Below are 27,244 nucleotides of genomic sequence, written 5' to 3'. Positions count from 1 at the left end.
GATAAAGACTTTGTTTCTACCAGGATATATGCAATGAATTGGTTATTGTTCATGTTGGTAATGAGATGGCATGAATTATGTAGTTCTCATATTTATTTTACAAGGAGTATTTATATTTCCAAATAAATATATATATATATATATATATAGGCATATAGATAATAAAAACTTTGGCAGCGACCTCTTGAGATCATTGCTTAATTAGTGGTCTCATATTCTTGGCACTGGTGTTATACAATCTGTTGAAGACTAAAAACTTTGTTTCCTTTTGAATGTAATTTTTATATATTGTAATTCTTTAGTGGCGTAGCGTGTGCGTACATGAGGTTTCCCTTCTTTATGAGATAAATTATTAAATAATTATATATATGCGCATGTTCATTTCTAAAAATCTATGTATATACTTATATCTCACACACACACACACACACACAAAGGCTATAGCATTAAATATAATGACCTTTGCATCCCATGAAAAGCTTCCATTCTTGATTGAGATGGCTGGAAATCCTGGATCTAGAGGTGGGTTTGGTAGAAGAATTCTGTCTTCAGCTGAGAGTAGCTCTTCTAGACGTTTTAAGGATACATTTGCATTAACCACCTGCCAAAGTAAGGCAGCATTATAAGACAAAATATTTTGCATAAATTACATGTCAAACTAGGGCAGCATAGAAGCACAAAAAAAAAAAAAACCATTTAAGTAGTCAGTGGATCTTAATCTACACCACTACCTCTACCCCATTCTTAAAGTTAATAGAGGTGCCTTTTGAGCTAGAACTCAAGCCAATATGGTACATACAAGGAATGTCAGGCTACAATATTAAAAAGCGTTCTATTAGAAAGGACAAAGTTTAGCTACAATATTTGAAGTCCCATCCACCATATTCTTATAATTAACATATGTTGAAAATATACAATAGTTTGGCAAACTTTCTTTTCCCACAAGCTTCCTTGTTTAGATGACTGAAAGGCACTATATGGGATATGACTTCAATGCCCTCATTTATTCACAATAAAGAGACTAAATTTTGAGTACACGTGATTACTTAAAACAATAGTGAGAATGTTATGAGAATATCTCACCACTTAAAAAAATGGTTGGGATGTAAATGAGTACACTATAAGTTGATTATAAAATGCACTTGCACTTATAATGGCTTTAGGAAGAAATTGATCCACTCAAATTAACCACTCCAACCAACCAATCCCCAAATTCCAGAAAAGAATCTAAATTTTCTTCAATATCCAATGAAGCTAACTTAACACAAAAGATGGAGAGATATTTCATATTCTATTAACTGGTTAGTACCAGAATTTGTTTAAATTTGCATTATAAGTACAACTGAGAAATGCAAGTTAAAAATGTATGTATTAAAAAGTTATGACTAAATATCTTTTTAAGGATCTGCCAGTTGAAAGTACCTAGCCATACACAACACTCCTCAGATTAATTAACATGGAGCAGAAAAGAAGTAATTAGTGTAAGCAGAAAATGATTATCTGTCCTCCCTACATGCAAAAATGGCATATAAAATATTTCAGCAGTATATGAGATATGACCAAGGTGAAGAAGACAGAACCTGAGTTATTATATTAGGAAGCATGAATAGTGGAAAGCGAAGCACAGCAAATAGAGAAATGGCAGTAAAAGCTCTTGCAGGTGTTAGATCTCCCCCAAGAAAAGTGAACAATCCAAATGAAACCACGGTCACCACAACTGGGATACTATTTAGCATAAATCCATTGCACTGCAAAACAAGGGAAAAGGTTAAGAACATGAAAGAGATAGCACTGAAGTGGTCCCCATGCATACCATCTACATTCATAGAAAGGCCCAAATCCAACTTGCAAATCATATGCCCAAGTAGGACTACAAAAATATAATTACTAATGGGCATAGTAATTTTATTTGTGAAAAAAATAAAAAACAATGAACTACAATATACAAAATGTATTTGAAAAAGAGTGATGATAGTTACACATTATATGAGAGATAGCTTAAATCATGTTTTGAAAACACGATTTCAGTTATAATTGTGAAATTAATGGAGTGTGTACTGCAATGTGTAACTCAGCGAGTGCAACAACAGTTAAAATATGAAAAAAAAAATTGGAACAAAAGAAAAATAACTGCAAATTTATATTTTTTGCATTCTTCTAATGCCATACTGCTGCTAGTAGTGATGCTTTACGAAACCAAGATAATTCTTCAGTCCGAACACTTTGTACTTTAGATTGGAAACTATCTTCCCATGCATAACACCTGAGCCATTTTCAGCATAGACAATCAAAAAGAACATTAAATGTCTAATGCCACATAAAAACCCATGAATAGCTGCACTCAAAATGAATCATACTTCACAGTGTCCATGGCAGCCAAAATTTCGTTCATCAGACCAATTCTCTTGTCTTGACGTTGTAACCCCTCCTTAGACAATTTCTGCATTCTGCTTATCACCAATGTCTGTTCCCACAAAATAATTTACACAAATTATGGACAATCTATTTTAAGAAAGAGTTAATGTAAGATGCACAAATGTAAAACAAAATAGAGCTACAATATCATCAAACCAAATGACAAAAAGAAGCATAAACCTATTAGATTCTATGACTGCTCAACCAGGCTCACACGCTTCAGATTACCAACCAACCATATTTCTTGATCCCAAATGAAACAGGAATGGATGAGCCTAACATGATTTATTGTGTCTTTAAGTGAAAGTTTTCACATATATTATGACAGAATAGCATAGAAGTTAAAATGCAGCATATATGTGAGTTAATTCGTTTTCAATTTTTCTTTTTATTTCTTATAAGCTTTATTTGATGAAAGAAAGCACCAAGTACACAAAAAAAGTATCGTATGAGAAGGTCTCATGAGACCTCCCTCTCACATGTGTGGGTCCCACAATTTATAAGAGGATGGTCTCATGAGATTGTCTCATCAAGTACACAGTGCATATACTAGGACTACATCACAACTAAGAGCCAAAATTACCTTGATCACTAAAATCTAATAAATTTGAAAAAGAAAAACTCCCCGATGCTGTCATCCATTCAAATAGGGTTCTAAGAAACTGCAATTTCAGGTCTAAAACTATCCATTCACACCCCCTCAAAGTTTCTACAATTTCCTTCCCACCAAAGGCACCACATCAAGCAATGAGGGATGGCCTTCTAGATCTCACCATTCTAATGTCGCCCAAGGTGACCTTGCCAACAAGCTAGTAAGTCTACAACCACTCTAGCCATCATCCATTGAACCCCAAAAAGGGCAAAGGCCACATCCCATAGCTCTTGGGCAAAAAGGTCAATGAAGAAGCAAATGATCAACTGTCTCCCCATCTCCCCTTGCACAAACAACCCCAACTCACCAAAATAATCTCTTCCTCAAGTTATCCATAGTTAAAATCTTCCCCTAGGAAGCAACCCAAATAAAAAAAATTCAACTCTTGTTGAGAATTTAGCATTCCAAATGCTTTTCCAGGGGAATCCTCACAACTCCAAAAGGGGATAGCTCTATAATAAAATCTACCTCAAATCTGTTCTAAACAATTCTCCCCCCCCCCCCCCCCCCCTTGCACATACAGTAGTTCTCGGAATAACGATATGGACTCCAACTCCCAATCATGCACTGTTCGCATCAAATTCAACCCCCAAATGAACAGAACCACTACAGAATTTCATGACATTTGCAACTAAGGCTTCCTTATCAACTATCAGCTTGGAGCTGTTGATTCAGAGGCTCATCATTATTTTCATTGCATGAGTTGTGCCTCTGCACCATTTTAATTAAAGCATTATAGACCACTGCATGTTTTCCAACATGCAGGTAGGCTGATGAACATGAATCTTCTTGCCATCGCTCTTAAGGCTAAATGAATGTTTTGCTAAATTATATGAAGCGTTTCAATTTTAAAACCAATTTTTCCATATGAGAATAGTAAAATTCCAATATACACAATTTGAAAGTTCCACAAGATATTATTTACAGATGCCAGGCTTCTCTCTTATCCTATTTTTTTCTAGTTCTCAACAACTAAACCAGAGTTTAAAAAGATAAATTGGAAGTGAAAATTGAAATCCCAAAGATAGATTCAACATTCAATGCCAACAAATTTCAATTCCAATTATTTGCGATCAGCTGAACAATTTAGGTTTTTGCAATTGGGCAACATTCTCAATTAATAGGACACCACTATATGTAATTTTGTTCACTCTCCTGCAGCCATTTGCTTTGAATTTTCATTTCCTTTTCACTCACCCTTTACAACATATTAATTCACAACAGGTAAACAAGAGAACATATATCTTGACTTTTTTTTTTTTTTTTTTTTTTTTTTAATTTTATTTTTTATCTCAGAATGACAAATGTCCTCCATTTCTTATAAATGCCTACTCCTTTTATATAACAGTGTTAGTGCTGACTATAACAAAATCCAAAATATTCCACTTCCAATATCATGCTCAATTTTGCCCAGCTTATGGGTGATTAAGCCATTATGTTATATTCCAATATCTGGAGAAAGAATGAAAAAGAAGAAAATTTAACAGAACACCATAGGACTAGATAAAGTCAAAGACAAACCAAACAAAAAAATAAAATGTGTGAGACATGATACTGATATTGTTCTTTCAATGAAAGTATGCAAAGGTAACTCTTGAACCTGTATGGGGAACAAAAGAACTAGCAATAATGCACCAAGAAGCGAAGCAACACCCAATTGCTGGTAAAGAAGAACCATAGAGATAACAATACGAAATGGAGCAGACCACAAAGTGTGAAGCGAATAGCATATTTGCTGTACAAGGAAAGCAACAAATTAGTCATCAAATCAAACAATTTAGTTTCAAAGAGAGAGAAGACCGTGACAAGGCTTTAAATAATCAGTCTGGTAGTACCCCTAAATGTACAGTATCCAAAGTTTCGTCAATTTATCCATCTAAAACCATAGTGCATGGTAACTCTTAATTTTTGATAAGTAAATATTTCATTAAAAAACACAAAGGGGCAACAACAATGCATGGTAACTTGTACAATATAGTGTATAGCAAATGGTAAAGAGAGCAGACCTGAAGTGATTCTGCATCAGTTGTCATCAAGTTGGTTATTTTCCCAGATGCAAACTTCTTGCGAGCTGCATGAGTTAGCCTCAACGATTTACGAAATACAGCGGCAACCTGCATAAATTAAGAACCAAATTCAATAACATTGACCATTTTAACAAAAATGGTCATGAGGATCAAGAGAAAAAAAAAAATACCAACGTTGACCTCAGCCGGTAACCAACTCGCGTTACATTCTGAAAATACTGGGCTTCCCATAACACACCAAAAACCTGGAGAAAATTACCGTGTCAGAAATTCTATGTGCTTCTTGATAAGTCAATTATTCCAAATTTTCAGCTTATATTACGAAGCTTTTATGGAAAGAGGTTATGCCAATAGTAGAAAGCGCTACTTCTTATTAAAAGCAAGTAGTAGATAATTGTAAGACATGTTGACTATAAGATGAAATTACCGAGACAACAAATGACAGGGAAAGAGCATAGGAAAATTAATGAAGCCACATAGATACTTTTTCCAAGGCACCTGCATTATTATTTTAAGATTCTTACAGTAAGAATAAAACAGCAGGACATGCCATGATCTTTCTCCTTAGAAATCCAAAGATGAAATGTATTACAAAACCTACAAAATATCCAAAAGCCTATACAAGAACGGCTTACTTCAGGAATCAAACCATTTGTATGATCCTTTGATAGAAATAAATCATAAAAAGGGTATGTTGCTGACATTTTTAATGACCAATGGCTAACAATGGCTCTGATGGGTGGATGGGACATGGATGGAATATAATGAAATAGAGCCACTTTGAGGTTCCCTATGGAATGAGGCATGGAACGGAGCCACTATGAAGAAAGTTATATCCTCGATAATATCATTTCTTTTGATGAGGAAGGAGGCCTGCCTTCTTATATTTCTACATCTAGGATCCGAATTTTAGAAAAACCAAGTCAAATGGATTTAGAGAGATCATGAGACAAGAGTAAAAGAATAGCTTAGGAGAGAGATTTTCAGCTTTGCCATTTTGCAGAGGCACTGAAAATTACAAGAAAATTTTCTGTAAATGAAATTCATCAACAACAGAGAACTTTCAAACACACAAAATAGAAATCTAAAAGGCGGTAACATCCAGAAATACGTGTAGAACCAAATTCAATAACTCTAACATCTACATGTTTAAATGTATAACATTTAAGTTCTTTTAACTGAATTTAATGAAGAACGAACACAGTTCAGAACCAAAAAGTTTGATTTAGTCCAACAAATTCTTATTGCATAATCAAACTGCATTATAATAATTTTTTTTAGTTCTTGATCAATTGTCAATGTGGCCCTGCAAGAGTCAGAAAAGAAACAGAAAGCTAGAAACTAAATCAACGAAGTGGCTCTCATCAATTCACGAGGCATGGGATCTGCACCATGCATATGTGATTAAAGCAGCAATACTATGATAAGCATACATGAAAGTTAAAGGAAATCAATATTTTCACATACATAGATAATGAAGAAACAAAAAGAGAGGACTCGTGTCATACCACTCCAACAAATATTGAGAAGGCATAGATGTACCCAATCCATGCTGGATCCCCCCGTTGCATTGACTGCAGATAATTCATCAAATAAATCAAGTTGTATACTTTGAAGGAGCATTTGACAAGGCTGCCCAAATGCTTGGATTCAAGTTTAGATATATAAAGAATTGATTTGACACTGTTACAGTACTATAAGGACATAAACATCCCACCATGAAGTAGTGTCTTCTAACTAACCCAAATCACTAACAAGATAAATTCATTAACAGCAATCATAATATCTGCATTTTTTTTATAAATAATGAATTTTATTAAGACCAAAAAAGAGAGTCGCCCAAGTATACATACGAATGGGGAAAAAATAATCAAGCCCAAACTACGATGATCTATCAAATCATAAACAGCACACAGAGTATTTTCCCACAACTGACATCCAGTCCAACATATTATTAAAGAAAAATAATTGAAGATCTGGCAATGATCTCTCAGAATCCTCTCAATCATAATATCTGCATTGTTACAGTCGTGCATGGCAAACCTGTTCATCCTTGTCCAATAAAACATTAACAATAATATAACCATTGTTTGCATTTTTCATCTGCTCAGTGAGAGTGGTCTTTAAAATTGAAATTGCCAATTCCATTTTGGCCCATATTAGTCACTCATCTAAACTTAATGCTTCATTCCTTTTGTGACAAGGTCAAGCCTTCATTTCATTATTCAAAAGATCGTAAGAGCTTCAAGCAGCAGTAAGCACATATAAAGCTCAAATCTGTACAGATACATAGTTTAGTTTTTATATATATTAATAAATAGTTCCATAATCAAATAGAAGAACTTTCAAGACAACAAGTTGGCAGGCCAGACAATTGTTTGGTAAATTGCTCAAGACATGATATGTTTGAACATTTAGATCTCATTTATCAAAGGGGCACCTAATAATTTAACGATCCACACGATCAGAAAATCATGAGTCCTGACCACAATAACTTGAACTCATAAACATGATTAACATCACCAAAAATTGATGAGTACTATTACTAATTCAATTAACCATCTACATTTATGCATATGACAAATACGTGCACACATCAAACTTGTAAATTGCAACGAGGTGCATCTTAGAGTTCGATGTCATATAGAAACCCCATAAAACTAAGTGATTTACCCAGTAAAGCATTGATAAAAACCAACAGACCTGTAGGAGTTTATTTAAGATGAGTGGCCCGACAAATTGGGAAAGATCACTGCCAATCTACAAGTTGAAAATACATTAAAAAAATGTAAAATTTTATATATTTATATAACTTACAGATTATAATCAATCAATCATCAATCAATCATCATCAATCAATCAATCAATCAATCAATCAATATATTACTAAAAGCTGAAGCGTAGCATATAATGTTGCTATGCTCCCATTGAGCCACGTCAGCAGCCATGTCATTATCAATTTTTTTATAAAATTTTTTAACATTTAAAGTGAATTAAAAACTCTATTATATTACAATCAAAATATCATATTTAATTTATCTTATTTTTAATTATTCTTATTTATTATTAAATTTTCAATTCCATTTTAACTTTTCATATCCCCACTACTCTCTACCTTAACTTTCTTCAACCTTTCTCATTCCATTTCAACTTTTCATATCCCCACTACTCTCAATATTAATATTATTCTATCTTTTTATCTTCCTTTATTTTTTACTCTTCTTATTCTTATCCTCATGCTATAAAATTGTCATTCTCCCTCTTATTCCATGCATAATTTCTATTTTTCCACACACAAAAGCCCCCCCCCCCCTCTCTCTCTCTCTCTCTCTCTCTCTATATATATATATATATATATATATATATTCCTTCAATTTTTGGTATATATATATATTTTTAAATTTTAGTGTAACAGGTTGACCATCAAAACATACTGTGCAGTATTGAAAGCTCCACCAAATGCATCGCAGAAATCAGTTTTAGACTACTAGAAGTCAGTTAATTTGCTAAAATTGGAATTGACAGGTAATCCAGCTTGATACGATTTAGTTTTATATTTTATGTTGTTATCTTTTTTATTCTCATTGGTTGTTAAATGTTATATTATTGCATTTTAAAGATAGTATATAAAAATATAATATTATTTTATTACATAGCATAACTAAAATAAGATGGTGTTTATTGCTATACATTTCATTTTTATTATTTTATTCAACATTTAAATTTAGCAACATCCTCCATATCATAATTATTTATATTTTGTCTCATTTTCAAAAAAAATTAAACGTATAATATTTTATTCAATAAATAAAAATTGTTCTTATAAAGTCTTCCCACTAAATGTTACAATGCATCAATGGAAAAATGAAATACAAAACAAATATCAATTTAGAAACACTCAATTAAAAAAAAAAAAAAGAATAAACAATTTTCTTATAAAGTATTCCCATAAAACATTACAATGCATTAATAGAAAAAGAGAATACAAAACACATGCTATTTTAGAAACACTAAATTTATAATAATTATAATAATATCAAACCAAACATATCATAAAATGATAAACTAATAGTTATGGATGTACTAACTTCATGGCAGCAAAATGGAGTAAAATAAAAATAAAAATAAACGTTACAATATGCATATTTAGTACATTAGAATTATCATCAAATTTGGGAAAACAATAGGATGTTAACAAAGAGGGAGAGAAAGAGATTAGTAAAAGAAATCAAACGTCAATTAAATAAATTAATTAGTAACCGTTAATTGGAAAACAAAGAGACCGACGGCTAAAGGAGTAAAAAATTAGTTAAAGATGACCCTACGAATGTTATTATAAACTTTACAATGCAAATAAATAAATCGTTAAATTCACTTAATTAAATCATATAATCAACAATTAAATTAAATCATACAAAATTTAAACTTGAAACTAATCAAACTCTAACCTAGAAAATCATATTTATTATCAAAACTAAAAGGAAAACATTCTTCAGTAATAATAGAAATATATAAGAAATAAAGATGAAAATTTTCAAAATATTTCTTTTTTGACATTTCATTTAACATTATTTATAAATAATAAAATATATATTAAAAAAAAGTCCTTAAATGCTTATATTCTTCACACACCATGACTTTTAAAATTTAATGAAAGGTTCGAAGAATTTAACTCTCATTTAATGCCTCTACTATGAAAATCAACAGCCAGTAAAATATGATAATAGTAAAAAACGTTATAAATGAGAACATGAAAAAACTAATTAGCCACTAATATTATGGAATAAATGTCTTTTTTTTTTCTTTTTTTTTTATGCATCTAAGAAAATGAAATGTATAGGGTTTACTTATTAAGGTATATGTAAAGATTCACATTAAAAAAATATGTAAAGGTCTTTTGAAAAAAAAAAGTAGATGTAAGGTTTTTATTAACTTAAAAGACAATGAAAAACCAATTTTTAATTACTACAACCGTCACTACTCTATAAATCACACACAACACTATATTCAATATTCTAAACAATATAGTTAGGCCCTTTTGGATATACACCACCATATTCAACTTATAAATTACAACCCAAATCAATCATACAATTGCACAATCAAAGCATGAACATGTAACATGTAATACCTTCTGAATTATTGCTTGGAATTTTCACAATTATTGAAAGAGAATCTCCAAATTTAATTTTTAGAGAACATCAAGACAAGGTGAATTTTATTCTTTTTAACTTCCATAGAAAAAAAATATTGCACACATTATTTCAACCCTTATGGAAAAGAAGGTTTACATGTAGCATGCAAAACGTGTTTAATTGACTTAGAAATGTAAAAATTAGTCAACCAACTATGGTAGAATTAAGGTTTCAAATTTTAAATAAAACAATTCTACAATAATAAAAAATTATTTTGTGATAAATATGATTATGAAATGCATTACTTTTCGTTAAATTAGTTCAAATTACAAAATAATAATAATAATAATGAGATCACCATAAAAAATAATCACGCGCAACGCGCGGGTCTGCAACTAGTAAATAAATAAAAAACAAATAGGTCAACCAAATGCTGCAAGACTTCATATAATATTTGACACGTCAGCAGCCATGGCAATACAGTAATAATAAAACATATACATGTGTGTGTGTGAGAAAAATGGGAGTAACTGCACTTTTCCAAATGCATATGCTTGTTACCTTCCAAAAGCCACCCCACCAAAACCTACAGGTTGCAAAAAGAGGATATCAATAATATGCTTGTATATAATAATGACAGAGGAAGGAGTGTGTAATTTAGACAAATGGCAATTTTTTATAGGTAACAAAACTTAATATCAAGGTCTCGGGTTCGAGACCTTGTGTATGCAGAATGCCCTGTTGGGAGACTCACCCACCACAGCCAGGTGTGCGACCCGGGTCGACCAACGGATTAGTCGGGGCGAAGCCCCGGATACCGTGGCAGGCAACCAAAAAAAAAAAAAAAAAAAAAACTTAATATCAAAGTGCAGAAAAGGGGCTCACTCTATTACACAGGAGGTATCAAAGGAGATGCCCAAAAAAAAAAATCATACCCAATGCACAAAGTTCTCCTTTTGAGACATTCGGGAGAGGTGATTGGTAAGCAGCTCTAGCCCCCAAATTTATATATAAATTATTATCAATAAATAATTAAAATTTTAAAAAGAAGAAGAAGAAGAAGAAGAGGAAGAGAGAAGAAAACACAGGCACACAAGAAAACTATCAGAAGCTTAATGAATCCAAGAACTCTAAGCAGTCCATGGCAGTGAAAATACAAGTCGAGGTCAATTCATAAAGGGTTTTCAATAAGAACTTCCAACTTAACTAAGTCTTGTTCTTTGCCTCAAACACGCCTCATTAAGCATATGGGAGCCGCATTCCAAATGCTCCCATTAATTCTCTTACCACAATGACCTTTCCAACATGACTACAGCTCCATCACATAATAAGGCATAATCCAAGCAACACCAAACAAGCAAAAGATCAAAGACCATTATTTGTGAGCCACCACACAATGGAGAAAGTGTCACGTAAAACACCAGTACATAATAATCATTCCTCTTTTCCTTGGATTATCCATAGTCATGGTCTTCCCTAATGTTACACACCACAAGAAGAAAGCTCCTCTTGACAGTACACAAGGTTTCTTTTTTTTTGATAGGTAAGAAAGTAATATTATTAATAGAAAAAAAAGAAAAGATACACAAAGTTCACGATAGCGAACAAAGAACAACATAGAAAACAAAAAGAAATAAAGGAATCAAAAACTTATTCTAAGAGACAAAAGAAAATCAATAATAGTAGAACAATCCGAAAGACCCCAACACCAAGACCAATTGAAGAGAGTCTGCTGGCACAACTCTAACAATTGGGCCAGTGATTTCTCGATATCTTCAAAAGAACGCCGATTATGTTTAGTCCACATCAAACAACCCGGTACCAAATTCCAAATATCGGAATTATATTTCCCAAGCCAATGGTGCCAACAACATAGTAAGTCTGCAATCGAACCTGGCATGACCCAATCAATCCCAAACAGTTGAAGCATATGCATCCACATTGAATGAGCTAAAGGGCAAACAATAAGAAGGTGATCCACAGATTCCTCATTACAACAACACATACAACAACGATTTGCCAAGGGGTGACCACGGAGCATAAGATTATCCAAAGTGAGAATTTGGCCATGAGCTGCTGTTCATATTAAAATTGCCACCCTTTTAGGAACCTTTGTTTTCCAAATGCCCTTCCAAGGGAAATTAGGAGTAAAATCTTGAATCTTATGATAAAAAGACCAAGTGTCAAACTTCCCACTTCCATTGAGGCTCCAACAAAGATTGTCACTTCCACCACCCCTAGGATCCTGAGATTGGATCAAGTGAAGAAAGGAGAAAGAAGCTGCTAACTCCTAGGACAATGGCATGATTCTACCTGATTTCTTCCACATTTAGAATCCAACCCTCACAATATATATTTCACAATTATTTATACCGTCATTCTTCCAAACTAACTAGCCCAAGCATCTCTTTTTAATAACATCATAGCCTTAACATCTTCTCCAACATGCAATCGCTTTTCTATCTTTTCAATAATAGCACTCCAAGCCATTCACACCTTGAGAGATAAACCCAAAGGCCAACCAAGGAATGCTCCGACAATATCACCTATTGGCACCAACTCATTTTTACTCAAATTAACCTAAAAGCCTAACAATGCCTCAAAACAAAGTATGTGCCAAATTTAATTAAGTTGTTCTAAATTCACCTAACAAAAGTAGAATTGTATCATTGCAAATAGTAAGTGAGAGGTTTCTTCCTCCCTCTATGTGTAACCTAGCTAAAAATACACCACCAACAGCTTTCTGTAACATCATACTAAGAACCTCCATAACTAGTGTGATATGAGTGCAGATAAAGGGTGTCCTGTCTCAACCCTCACAAACTACCCAAAAAATACCAGTAGGACTACCGTTAACAGAAATAAATAATTGAACTGTTGAAATATAAAACCACAACTACTTCCTTTATTTTCCATCAAAACCAAATCTACCCACCAAATAAATCTAGTCCCAATTTGCAAGGTCATATGCCTTTTCAAAGTCTAGCTTGCAAATAAACCCAAGAATACCAATCCAAATTATGCTATCAAGGCATTCATTCACAATGAGAATTGAGTCCAATGCTCAACAACCTTCAACAAAAAGTTTCCTTAACGTTTGACACAAGAATATCAATTTCACTCCTTAAACAATTAGCCAGCACCTTTGCTTAACGTTTGTAAAAGATACACACCAAACTAATAGGATGAAAATCCTTAATTTTAACAGCACCATTCTTCTTAAGAATCAAAGTGATGGAAGTCATCTTCAAGGAATATTCAAATTTACAAAAAATCAAAAAACATTACCATCGTCATTCATGCTAGATGTATCTCTCTAGTATCATTTTAAAAACATTACCATTATCATTCATACTACACATATCTCTCTAGTATTTTTTTTTATTATATGCTTTTTTGTTAAGTTAAAACCAACCAACAAAATTTGCTTTAAAAAGAGTAATCATTTTCAATATCTTGAATTAGTAATTTATTACAAAAAAGAGGGGGGATATTGAGGCAGATACTGTCATAAAATTTGACTAGGCCAAAGGAAGTGAATAAATACACGAGTATTGTGTGATCATATAATACCCAGTAAGTTAAAAGGAAAATTCATATGGCTGTTATAAAACCAGCTATGCTCTATATACCAAAGCTTGGGCAATAAAAAAGTAGCATGTTCATAAAATAAGTATAGCTAAAGTGAGAATATGAAGATGGAATGAGAATACTATGATGAAAAGATAACGAATGAAGTCATCCTTTCATTGACAGTATGGGCCCTTATTGAAGGAAAGATGAGGAAGACGTTTGAAATAGTTTGGCCATGCATATGAAGAATGATGAATTCACACCTATGAAAGAGCAACTTAATTTAAGAGGAGAAAGAGCAAAGAAAGCAAGGAAGCTTACAAAACTGGCAGAAGCACTGAAAAATCTATGACAAACAAAGATGCAATGGAGAGGAAAAAAACAGAGAGAAACTTAATGAATAAACTCTGTAGCTTTCATAATTAATTTGCATTTCATTACGTCTAATTCATAAGCCTCTTATATGCAAAGTTAAAGAATGTCCCTGGTGTGACCATTGTATTAGAAGGCCAGAAATGTAAAATTAAAAGGAGATATCCTAAAAATGATTTGGAATGATATCTAACTGAGTTCCTTTTGCCTCAAATGTAACCAGGTATAAAACAAAAAAGCCATTATCAAGTTTATCAAAAACTTACCTTCCCCCAAGGCTATAATTTAAGGCTCTTAGAAGCCAAGGTTTAGGCTTCTGCGATTCCTCAGCCCAACATTTCTGGAACCTACAATGTTAAATAAAAGCCTTGATGCAACCTTAATATAAAAAGATTCAAGAAGAAAAACAAAAAAAAACTTAAGAAGAAATTGAGCACAGACTTATTGTGCAATGTTTCAGTTCGATCCCAAGAGTCTAATTTCCAGACATCTTTCTCTGTGATAGGCCTTTTGTAGCCTAGCTTCATTATGGGATTCATCCAGGAAAAAAATATTTCTGGCAGGAAAAAAAAAACAATAAACAAAAATGAGTTACTAAAGTAATTTAAATTGGTCTAAAGAGATCACACCATGATATAATTAGCATGCAACAGAAAAATGGCAATGGGGAAAAGACAAATGGAAAGATCGAATTACTTCCCCCCATATGTCTCTTTATGCAAATTATGTATTAAGTACTTTAAACAAGTTTTAATGCCATTATAAACAAAGATAAGAAAGCATTTAGCATGATGATAGCTGTTAGCCTTTTAGATAGTACAACATGGGTGAAATCACCTTGACTAGCTGACATAGCATTTAATTTTTTTTTAATTCCAACACTAATGATTTCTATCACCGTCAACATGTATGGTCATTTGAGATTTTCTAAGTGACAGGCATTCAGGTCATGTAAATTGATATATACATACTTGAAAATACACTGACATGTCTCTCAGGACAAACTTGCTCTCCTCCAGGAAGTTCTTCATATGCAGCATCATCAACTGATTCAGCCCCAATTGGGGTATAACCAGGATAGGGATCCAAGCGAGGAACGTATACAAGTAAAAGTATTCCAAAAAAAACCTGCATTAAAATAATCATTAATCCTTACTCTGATAAGTGGATGTTATCCCAAAAAGAAGAGAATGACACAGTCAAAGTTCACAGAAAGTACAAGAAACAATAAGCATATGTCAAAATTTATTGTAATGCTTTGCAATGTAGCTGAGTGTTAATTAAAAAGTTTAAATCACGAGGAATACTATTGTTCTCAGTCTTCCTTGGGTCCTGAATTTAGACCATACTTTGATTTGGCCATCTTTGTGCATATATTACATACAGTTTCTTTATTGGTATGCACCCAGTGGGTTTCAAAGACTCAAATCCATGAACTCACTCTCTATCCAAATTATGGGAGGAGGAAGAGTCATTTGAGCTACAACATATTAATAAATTTGTATGTGCGCGTGTATCTTAAGGGTAAGTCAATGTGTACGCATGTACATATCTATTTGAACAAATTAAATTTTCATTACTAACCTTGCAGATTAACAAGCTAGGGGTGCCAATTACTAGGTTGAGAAAAAAATCAAATATGCAATGCAATTTAAAATTTGGGTTGAAAAAGTAAAACATGAATGTTGTGTAAATGATAAAAAGGAGAATCAAGATCAACCAACCTGGACAACAACCTCACTGATGTACAAATACAGTACAGAGCTGCACGGACAACACACAACTGTTAATAGGTCTTGTCCCACCAAAAAGTTCAAAATTTCTACTCTAGAACTTAACGACTTTTTTTTAACAAGATTGGAAGTTTGAGCTTCAGCAAGAAATAAAAGTAAGAGCTCAAAAGATATTCTTCTTCTTCTTTTTTATAAGTAATATATTTTATTCAAAGAAAAGGAGATACTCCATATACACTAGAAGTTTACAAAAGAAACTCATAAAAATAAGACAAGCATATCATTTGCTACATGTGCATATTTTCTTTTGTTTCTAAACAAAAGAGAGAGAGAGAGAGAGAGAGAGAGATGAAAAAAACAATCATATCATCTTTAACCAATGAGGGATCAACTTCAAAACACCAGAAAACACAAACCTATTATAGAAGTCCTTCATGGAAAGAACAAGATTGAACATCACAGCATCACCAACTAAAGCATAAATGACTCCAAATCTGACAAACCATCGAAACTCAGAGATGTATACTTTAGTTTCTACACCAATCAAGACCAGCATTGTACACCAAGCAAGAGCCTCAATGAGCAGAGAAACAGTCTGCAAAAAGAGGATAAAATTAAGATACTTTGAATTGAAAACAACCAAAATAAATAAATACTGCAACTATTTAACAAACCTTACATTCATGACTTCTTAGACAAATTTAAGTGTCAACGTATAAAACACTCAAATTAAACTAAAAATGAAACTGAAATCCAATATCTCCAAACATAGGGTGAGTGGATTTAGATAACTGAAATTTTCTTATTTATTTTGAAGAGTGACAACTAGTAATCTTCGGATAAGAAATTAAAATTATGGGTTTAAACCAAGATTAGTTTTTTCATTTTTATAAGTAATAGAATTTTAGTGCAAATGAAAAGGATTACTCTATGTTTACGATGAACATAAAGCACTTGAAAAAATGCAAGCTAATCAATTAGAAGATCTAAGAGTTGGAAATCAAAAATGGAAGTACAGTTGGTAAAATTCCATGCTCAAGACCAATCAAACATAGTAGGGAGCAGAAAGGACTTCAATTGCTCAATAGGTCTCACACTCTCCTCAAAAGTACAGCTGTTATGCTCTTTCCACACTAACCACATCATGCACTCTGACATCAAGTTCAAGATTAAGATTTTCTTTCAATAGTCCCAAAAGTATCATGTCAAATGCAATTTTATACATCTCATTTGTCTTTCAACAGGAAAAAAAAATGATAATATGCCTCCTAAAAAATGAGAAGTAATTTCAGTTTAAGATCATGACCAAAAATAATTCTCCATTGGGTCTTGTACGCATGACCTCACCCTCCAACCCATTGTTTTGAGAGGAGGAAGGGCCTGTTGAGCTATAGCTCATTGGCCCATAGACTTTAGTGTTCATTCACAGATTCTTCCCCAGTTCCTCTCTCTCTCTTATAGGTAAATCTTCACCTATTACTGTACAAACAGAGTGCTGCAGATCATCCATTCAACAACAGAGAACGGTAACAGAAGAAATTTGTTTTCTTATCCTTCGTACAGGTTAACTTCTCAAACAATTATATATAGAATTCACAGCATTCTGACCAGCTCAATTTAAGAAAATTTAGTAGAACTTTTATTTGAAGTAGGAAGTACTAATAGTAAATATCATTCTTCTGAACTATAGCTTGCCGTGTAATCATTTTTACCAAAAAAACAAAAACTAATCATCATTATCAATATCCCATGTCTCAGCCATTAAGGAAGTTTACAAAATGGTGAAGGATACAAGTGAAAAGTTCAAAGAAGCCAAATTGTATAATTATGCATGTACAGAACCCCCTAAGCTTCTCAGGAAAAAAACGAAACAAAACAAACAACTTAAAACGAGCTTACCTCAAATGGAGCAAGACCAGCCTGCCCATCTAAATTGAAGACTGAAATTCCCATGATTAATCTAAACAAAGGCTCGGCAGTACAATAAGCAGCCAATAAAGCCAACACATAGTTATACAACTTCGACCTCAGGCAGAACCTCTTGGCTTTGAAATCCTTCTTGATCAGCCATATCCGATAGCAGCAAAGACCCAGAACAACCAAATGAGAAACACAGATTACTAGAGAGTCAACAGCACATGGTGTATATCCACCAAATGCATTCTGCACTGTCCTTGCCCACACCCCATTTGCCACTGGCTGACAATACCAATCCAGTGGCTTGAAAGCCATTTTTTTGTGTCACTCCTCCCCCAGAAAAAGTTCCAAGCTTAGAAGTACATATACTATCCCTCCCCTAATGGAGTCGTCTTTCACAACTGATATGAGTCCAATGCTTCTAAGTTTCAACAAACTAAGCTATATCCTGCAATACAATTAAACCATATTCAGCCTCATAGGAAAGACTAGCTATCAAATAATACATACCCAAAACAAAACAAAAACACGTTGGACTCAAGTGAGCCTAGTATAAGTGTAAATTGTACAATAGTTGGAATAATTAACCAAGGTTTTCATGCTTGCTTAGCCTTATCAACAAGTCTCGACGATTTTGAACATTTTAATCCAAGAAAAAACTTAAACTTAAAACAAACATGAATCTATAAAATTTTGAATTCCAGAATTTAAACACAAATAAGATCAGAGTGTAAAAGCCTTCTGAAAAGTCAGAAATACAGACAAGGCTTCAAATCAGTAAATTTAGAATCTCACGCTAAAGTTAACACAAAAGCTTATGCTTTCTTGGGTCCAAAATTGTTTTTTTCAATATCAATCAGATTTGAAATTCACCTTTATTCTTGCTCATTTTTTCAGTTTCCAAACAGAGCACTAGACCCAAGAATTTTTTTCCCAAAAAAAAAATCTCTGTTCAAATGCAATAAACAGGATTCAACAACAAAAGAAAACAAGAGCAGAAGAAAAATGAAAAGTAAAAAAGGAACCCAAAAGTCACCTTTATTTTTGTGTGTGTGTAGAGGAGGGTGTCTTGATGGAGTCTAGTCTAGGTAGGGCCGTAAACAAGCCGAGTTTTATCGAGTAATGAATGTTCAAACTCGGCTCGACAACAAAAATAGAATGTTCAAGTTTGGTTTAAACTTGATACAAGCCTACAAATAATGCTCAAGCTTGAGCTCGTTATAAAGTATAAAAGCTTGAGCTTGACTTGGTTTGATTCATTAGTCAAACCAAGCTCAAGCTTAACATCATACTCAAACTCAAGCTCAATATCATGCTTTTGAGCTTATGATCCAACATAAGTATATTATCAAGTCTATATCAAGTTTATTATATAACCTATTTGGTTTGGATGAGTGGTCTCAACTTATAATTAATTAAAGTTTTAGAAAGATATGAGTTTATTTGTCAAGCTCATATCAATTTTATTACCAAACTCATAAATAAGCATATGCTCAATTTGTTTTGTTACTTTTGTATCGAGTCTTAGTGCTTACGAGCTTGTTCATGAACAATATTTTTTACTCGGGCTCAGCTCGTTTATTAAACAAGCCTAAAACTAAAGTTTAAGTTTGGCTTGTTTATAAATAAACAAATATGAACGAGCTTTTTATCGAGCCAAGCCGGAGCTATTTATGAACGGTTTGGTTCATTTATAGCCCTCAGTCTAGGCCATCAAGTTTGATTTTTTTTTTTTGGTTTTCTCTTAGATAGAATTATATTCTAGTCTAATTTAAGTATATATGTGCGTGAAACTTCCTCTTGAAAACTTGAACCCTGGTTCTTACTTTTTCACACCCCAGAAGCACTTATACTTGAGTAACTATCACACCAATAGTGCGTAGTGAAAAATTAGATTAGTTAACAATATGTAATTGGAGAAATCATGACTATAATTTTTTTTTATAATTAAGTTGTTACAACAAATGGGGAAAGGGGATTCGAACTTTGCTTCTCCTCATAAAGAAGAACAAGCAATGTTATTGAGCTACTAAGCTTTTAACACTATCTTTAACAACATTTTATACTTTCTCAAAAAAAAAAAAAAAATTATTTGCATCAATATAAAACATTTCTGATTCAACCCACCAACATTTAGGAATTAAATGATTCAAAACACCATGGATCCAGGATTTCTAGGAGTTTATTTTTTTCCCCATTTATATGATTGTGTACAAATTAAGGAAAGAATTGAACAAATCTAACTTTACATAACCGGACTAACCAGTGGCTGGTTACATAATCAAAATTTTCCATCTAATACATGTGTTACTAGTAGATGAAAATCTTATAATTGTCTAAGTTTTTTTTTTTTTTTTTTGGGAGAAGAATAAATGCCGACACTATGTTGGGAATTTTGAGTATCTTATGGACCACATCAATGGCATGCCAAAGTTAGTTCAATATTTTCATGCAAAGAATAGTCCCATAGTGGATCACACTCACCACATCATGTATACCCTTTTGTATTTTCTGTTAAATCGCAGAGGCCCCTGCCCCTCAAAGCAAATTTGGATTCTCAAGTACAACTTGTACACCACTTTTCAGTTTTCGCGAGGGATGTTCATGCACGTTCTTAACTAATGCTGCAAGAGTAAAACTTTTACATCATTACTCCATTTCTCACTGAAGCTAAATAAAAAAGGTTAAAATGTACCTAAAAAATTGCTAAAATGTCAATCACTCACTATCTTAGACTTTTAGCAATTGATTCTATATGTGGATATTTTAAAAATGTAGACGTTCTTACGTTAACCGTGAATATTGATATTCAATAATAGATGTAAATGAGTGGAAGAAAATATTTGGGTAAAATACTCTTTTGATCCCTTCCTAAACTTTAAAAAATTCTTTTTTCATCCTTAAACTTTGTAAAATTTTTTTTGAATAACATAGAAACAAAAATAAGGATGAAAAAAGAGCTCTTTCAATAGTTTAGGGATGAAAAATAAACTTTTAGTAAAGTTTAAGGTCATAAATAAAACATTTTCAATAGTTTAGGGACGAAATATGAACTTTTCAATAGTTTAGAAACGAAAAATGAACTTGTTAAAGTTCAGGGATAAAAAACAAAATTTTGGTAACGATTAGGGACCAAAATAGTATTTTACCTAAAATATTTTATTTTTAAAAAAGTGGTTAGTGAACTCTGCTTTCCATGCATATAATGTTTACTTTACTAATTGCACAGGGAACTTTGCTTTCCACACATATAGTGTATACTTCATAATGCACACTTCAGTCAGTTAAAATAGAGGGAGTTTCAAACTCTAATTTTCACACATATAATGTATTCTTCACTAAATGCACACTTCAGTTAGTTAATATAGAGGGAGATTCAACCTCTAGTTTTTCGACCACCCCGCACTTTTGGCGTGATAGTTATTCTATAAGTATAAGTGTTCATAGAATGTGAGGAGTAAGGGTCGGGATTCAAGTTTCCAAGAGAGAGTTTCACATACATAACACTTAGATTAAGTTATAGTATAATTTATATATTTTATTAAAAAAAAACACTCTGGTTTTTCAAATAAATGAGGGTAGACTATAATTCTAAGCTTTCTGTTTGTACCTTATTTACCTCAATAAAATATTTGTGGAAGAAAAAAAAATGTGATGTACATTTGTAGTGTGCTAGTACAAGATCGTTATGAAAAATTTGTACTTGGACAGCTACATCTTTTAGAAAAGTACTAACCATTTCTTTGTTATATCTTAAAATAACTTGTCACAATGATGGTACCATGTAATTGTTTATATACAATTACTCATATCCATTAAACTCCTCCTGCGTTACAATTGGAAATATTAAAAGTCAATAGTCCAATAGGAAAACTTATATTTTATGTAATTTAGTTGAATACTCTATTGATTTAACTCAATTGATTAATCAAAATACATTTGGGGAATCAAAATAGAGCGTTGGTAGAAGTTAGGCCTAATGTAACATGACATCCTCAAATATGTGGGGGAGAAAAGAAAAAAAAAATTGATGAGGCAAAGACTTTCTTGCAAATCAAGAAAAAAAAAAATGCATTGCTTGTAGTCAAACACGACCATATATATAAGATTTTTTTTTTTTTTTTGGTTTTTTTCTTTTAGAGAATTAAGGATACATACTTGTTTTAGTTTGGTTAGACTGTTAGGACTGACCAGCAGGAATGAATCTCAATCAATCACCATCAAAAGTCGCTTTACTTGATTTAAAAGTTTAGTCAATAGTAGGTACTTTATTAATTATAGTTCTATTATTAGAGTGATAAACAAGAAAGTTTTTGAGAACGTTGAAGAACTTTCGCAGTTTCACCCTCCCAAACAAAAAGTGAGATAGAATTGATTGTGGAAGTAAAATCCTATCAATTCACGAGAGAATCACTTTTATCTCTTTTTGATGAATCTGTTAGAGACACGAGAGTGTCACCTTGGGAGACCGATCGAGAATCAGCAGTTATGAATAAATAATATTAATAGTTGTACCAGAAAAAGAAAGTTATGGAGTGACTGTAATTGGTTACAATAATTAATTATCCATAAAAGTTTGGAATTAACTTTATACGTTTTTTGCTTCTCAAAAAAAAAAAAAAAAAAAAAAAACTTTATGACCTGTTTAGATGGAAGAAGAAAGAAGGAAGAGTAGAAGGGAGTAGAGTAGAGTTGGTTAAAAATAAACTAATTTTGTGTTAAATCCAAACGAACCATTATAGTTTTTTTTAGGAGAAAGTATATGATGTTTCAAGAACTCCACCTTAGCATCTAGTTGGTGTTTCTAAGTTCAATAAAAAATTGATATATGTTCTAAAAGAGACATATTAGTATACTGAATCATTTAAATTAAAAAGACAAAAATGACCCTGAAAAATTCAAAGACCCACCCTCTCCTCCTTTTTCCCCTTTTTGCAAAATCATGACGTTTGATCTTTTAGGGTAATGTAAACTTACAACGCCCTTATGGCAAACAACAATTTGTACACATCAAAAATATTTGCCACGTCATAATGACTTTCCTTAAATACTACTCAATAATTAAATTATCGTTATACATATTTAACATTTGTATTTTTTTGTCGATTAAACATTTGTAAAATTTATTGCTTAAATAATTGTAAGAGTAAATGTGTCTCCCTAAATTACTCCCGAAAATACCTCTCATTTTTACGTTAATTGGGTTGTCACCTAATGCTTAGAAACTATATTGTTTTAAAAAAAAAAAAATAGCAGTCAAACGTTGATTTTTTTTTTTTTTAAATTAAGAAAAATACAATTACTCCTAAAAAAGCAATGAAGAATTTTTTTTTTTTAATAATATTTCATTATCATTACATTAATCTAATGACTACTTCATATAATTAGACGGATATTCCATCTTCTCAACAAGAAAAAAAATTACTTGCAATTATATATATATATATATATATATATAGGGGGTAGAGAGTAATGGGAATAATGAGAGTTGAGTTTTAATTGAAAATTAATTGTGGGTTGGAGAGTATTAGGGGTAACAATTTATTTGAGAAGAAAGAGGATCAAATGGTAAAATTTTCCATATAAAAAAATGATGGAATAAAATGTCAATAAAGTTAATCATAAAAGAGGGGGGGGGGGGGGGGGGGGGAGGAAAAAGGGAAAATTAAGCAATGATGGAATCATTGTATAGGTGAGAACTTAAAACGGCAAGTGGGAAAAAACAGGAAAGAATTAAAATAAGAGTAAGGTTGCGTTTGTTTCGGCTGTAAAGAAAATTGGGAAAATATTTTACACCCTTGAGGGTGTTTGGAAACACATGAAAATACGGTCAAACTGAAAATAAATTTCAATTGACCATAAAATAGAGTCCCTAACTCCGTAAAACTAACTCTATAGTTATTTTACCTTCAATAAATTTCTAGCCTCACTCAGAACTCAACAACCCAAAGAGAGAGAGAGAGAGCAGCCGAGGAATTGGACCGCTGTGCAAGCTCCATCCACCATTTCCCGTGCAAGCTGCAGCCACCATCCCTCTTCTCTTCCTCCCTCATTCTCTCTCTTACCCTCTGACCAACTAAGGTCGAATCTTCAACCACATGTCACCAATCTACCACCCACCCTCACCTTTGCTGTCGCCTCTAGATCGAACCACTGATCTCGTTGCCCAAAGCCCCCAGCTCGATACCATTTCTCACGATCTTGCCACCGCCATTATCCATCTCTTTCTCTCAAGCCATCTCTCTCCACCTTTCTCACAACTGGTGTTCCATCTGAGGAAGGACCAATTTTTTTTGTTTTGATTTTTTTTTTCTTTTTTTGTTTATATATTGAGATTTTCTAAAATAATATTTGTTTGGATCTTGGGAAAATGTGAGAAACCTGATAAAAATGTGTTTTTTAGAGCATTTTCAAGAATACAACCAAACACCATAAAATATTTTCCAAAGCATTTTTTGGAATGCAACCAAACACCTGAAAATGTTTTCCTTTCTGAAAAATATTTTCACCTGAAAATATTTTACACTCAAAAAATAATTTACATTAATCCAAACGTAGCCTAAGAAAAGAAGAGTAATGCTAGAGATACATAAGGAGAAAAACATAGAGAAAATTCTAATCAAATAATTACTCCTAAAAAGCCAATGAAGGAAAAACAACTTCCAAAAATATTTCCTTTCATAGATTATATTTTGTAAAGATGTGATGTAAAATCTATGTTTTACTCCTCCAATCTCAAGCCACATCATTTTATCACATATTTAAGAATAAGCACAATCATACCTAATCAATTTTAATACTCATATATAAATCTAACCAAATTAGGAGTTTATTGAGATGTTATTAAGTGATATGTGCTCACATTTTATTGGGTCTAGTATATATGGAGGTATATAATGCATCGAGGGCATGAGTGTTCCCTCTCACATAAACATTTAGAGTTTGTTTAGGAATAGTTTATTAAGCTGAAACTGAAAACTTTTTGTTGAAAGTATTATAGATAAATGTAAAAACTAATTAAAATAGTACAGTTAGACCCATGAATAGTACTAAAAAATGCAGTGGAGTCTATAAATAGTAGTAAAAATAAGCTGAATAGTAGTAAAAATAAGTTAAATAGTAAAATAAGTTGACTTTAAACTGTAATCCCAAATGCAATCTTAGTATGCAAGCTGAATTTTTCAGCTTATCTCCACTTTCATCTTATTTTTGCTACTATTTACGGGTCTCACTGCACTTTTTGATATTATTTATGAGTCCCACTATACTATTCAGTTTATTTTTTTAACATTTTTTCTGTTTAAGTTAAATAAACTGTTCCAAACAAATACTTAGTAACCTGCTTAAAAAAAAAAATGGATACATCCACCTCAATGCATGTTATTCACAATTTTACAATGTCATATATTTTGCCAATGGCACTAATCAAGCATTTGTATTATTTAGTTTTTGCACATTTTTATAATCTTTACTTTTTTTCTTGAGCAATATTTTACTTGAGTTTATTTTTTAGTCCAATAAACTGATGAAAATAAACTCTCCCAACCGAGCATGTACCTTATGGATTCATTGAATTGTGATTGTAATACGAATATTTTATGATATCTTATTATTGATGTGTATGCTTTACTACCAACGCTACTTTTTCATGGTTTTAAAAAACAAATAGACTAATTGAAAAACAAACAAACAAATTGACCTGCAGTTTGATTAACGGGTTAATCGAGAATTAATGTCTAGTTTGATCCAATACTAAAAACCAACCAATGTAAAAATTGTTCCAAAATCGATAAAAACCAATGAAAAGCAGTTAAGCCCAAGGATCAAAACCAGTCAACCCCAAGAATCTAAAATGGTCTTGACCAATTTTATTTTTTTCTGCTTAAAAAAAATCACATGCATTATTATTATTATAATTATTGATAAAAAAGAACTAAACTATTTATTTAATTTTAGAATCACAGGCTTGAAAAAAGTTAAGATATTCATTTAGTACTTAAAATAATTGAATGAATTTGCTATATATAAAGGAAGAATTATAGCACTTTTTCCCGTTATTTTGAAATGAGATTTATAATATTTTTTTTAGTGAATAAATGGCTTAGAATACTTTTTTTTTCCTTCCTAAAAAGAAGAATATATATATATATATATATATTTAAAGATCCTCTTTTTTTTTTTTTTTTTTTCAAGGTGAGACTTGCACAATTATTTATGACATCACCATGATCTAACTTCCAGTTGAATCCAATCTTTTATTTATTTATTTTATATATAAGATAGAAATTCTACTCTAATCTAATCTTAGTATATATGTGTGTAAACCTCCCTTCTGAAGACTTAAACTCCAGCCCTTTCCTCCCACACTCCACAAATCATTTATACTTGTAAAGTGACTACTTCACCAAGGGTGCACGGTGGTAAATCCGATCTAATTTTAAAACCTTAAACCTCTCACATTTTTTTTATTCTTTTGACTATTTTTTAATTTTTATAAAAAACTGATTTTTTTTAGGGGGGGGGGGGGGAGGGTGGTAGTGGTGGTGGGCATCCAACTATTTCATTTTGAATCGCATCATACTCCTTCAAGGTTACATAGACAACACATTGTAATTGTTACAAGCCCTAATCTAAGTCCACCTACAATCTTATTATGAATAAATGGTTAATGTAAGTAAATTTAGACACTAATGTATTGTGAGCTTATACAACACTAAATTAAGAGAAAGCATCTTATGACACTATCTTATACAACACTCCTCTCACGACCGTGTTGACCTATGAGACTCATATATTATGAGGGGAAGCTATATAAACCGATTTTCAAAATACAATTTCTCACTTTAGTTTGATTAGGTGTGATGAACGTGAGTCCCACTCAACTACAAAAAATCATGAAAATGGTGGCATTTGCGTTAGTTCTTAGTGCTAGGACTTACAACTTGTTTGCTTGTCTTTCAATTTTCAACAATCCTATCATGTACTTCATATATTACTTAACGCACAAACCCATATGCATAAACGGAAAATTTAAGAATGATTTCACTCAATCATGAAAGTGAAGCTATAACCAACAAGACCCACTTCGTTTGTTTGCTAGAAAAGTTCCTTTGTCTAATCATCCTAGCTAACTATCGTGCACATGAAAATCAAGTTACACACACACACAGACTTATTATATTGGTTTTCATTGTCAAGATAAAGATTAGAATCTTCTCAAAAAAAGAAAAAGAAAAAAGAAAGATTAGAATGTCTAGCGTCTAGGCATTAAGAAGTTGGGCTCTGAGAATAAAATCCAAGCCCAATAAGGTAAACTTAGCCTACTAAGACTAAAGGCTGAAAATGTGTTTGAACTAAAAAGCAAAGCCCAGTTCACACTCAGGTTTAGCTCCGGCCCATATATCATTCTTTCCCGAATTT

At 32.2% G+C, this 27,244-nt stretch overlaps 1 protein-coding gene across 2 annotated transcripts in view; it reads right to left on the bottom strand.

Annotated features, from left to right (window-relative positions):
- The window catches only part of LOC126726627 (ABC transporter C family member 2-like), a 106,162-nt gene extending 87,308 nt beyond the window's left edge, over positions 1–18,854 (bottom strand). Inside the window, exons 1-17 of one of the 2 annotated variants that reach the window (XM_050431915.1) lie at positions 18,698–18,854; positions 17,807–18,272; positions 16,324–16,502; positions 15,899–15,938; positions 15,146–15,302; positions 14,616–14,730; positions 14,441–14,521; positions 10,791–10,815; positions 7,798–7,854; positions 6,603–6,668; positions 5,265–5,339; positions 5,074–5,181; positions 4,668–4,802; positions 2,358–2,464; positions 2,170–2,263; positions 1,581–1,748; positions 461–601 (exon numbers count right to left, since the gene is read on the bottom strand). In XM_050431915.1, the coding sequence (XP_050287872.1) occupies positions 461–601; positions 1,581–1,748; positions 2,170–2,263; positions 2,358–2,464; positions 4,668–4,802; positions 5,074–5,181; positions 5,265–5,339; positions 6,603–6,668; positions 7,798–7,854; positions 10,791–10,815; positions 14,441–14,521; positions 14,616–14,730; positions 15,146–15,302; positions 15,899–15,938; positions 16,324–16,502; positions 17,807–18,139 (1,881 nt within the window). In that variant the 5' untranslated portion in view covers positions 18,140–18,272; positions 18,698–18,854. The remainder of the gene's footprint in view (positions 1–460; positions 602–1,580; positions 1,749–2,169; positions 2,264–2,357; positions 2,465–4,667; positions 4,803–5,073; positions 5,182–5,264; positions 5,340–6,602; positions 6,669–7,797; positions 7,855–10,790; positions 10,816–14,440; positions 14,522–14,615; positions 14,731–15,145; positions 15,303–15,898; positions 15,939–16,323; positions 16,503–17,806; positions 18,273–18,697) is intronic. The other variant, XM_050431914.1, reaches the window with a different exon arrangement.
- Positions 18,855–27,244: the final 8,390 nt, after the last annotated feature.

Source organism: Quercus robur, chromosome 5 (assembly GCF_932294415.1).
Source record: "Quercus robur chromosome 5, dhQueRobu3.1, whole genome shotgun sequence".
NCBI classification, from domain to species: Eukaryota; Viridiplantae; Streptophyta; class Magnoliopsida; order Fagales; family Fagaceae; genus Quercus; species Quercus robur.
The sequence above is the reverse complement of the archived record's forward strand: the minus strand, read 5'-3'. Positions and strand labels throughout refer to the sequence as shown.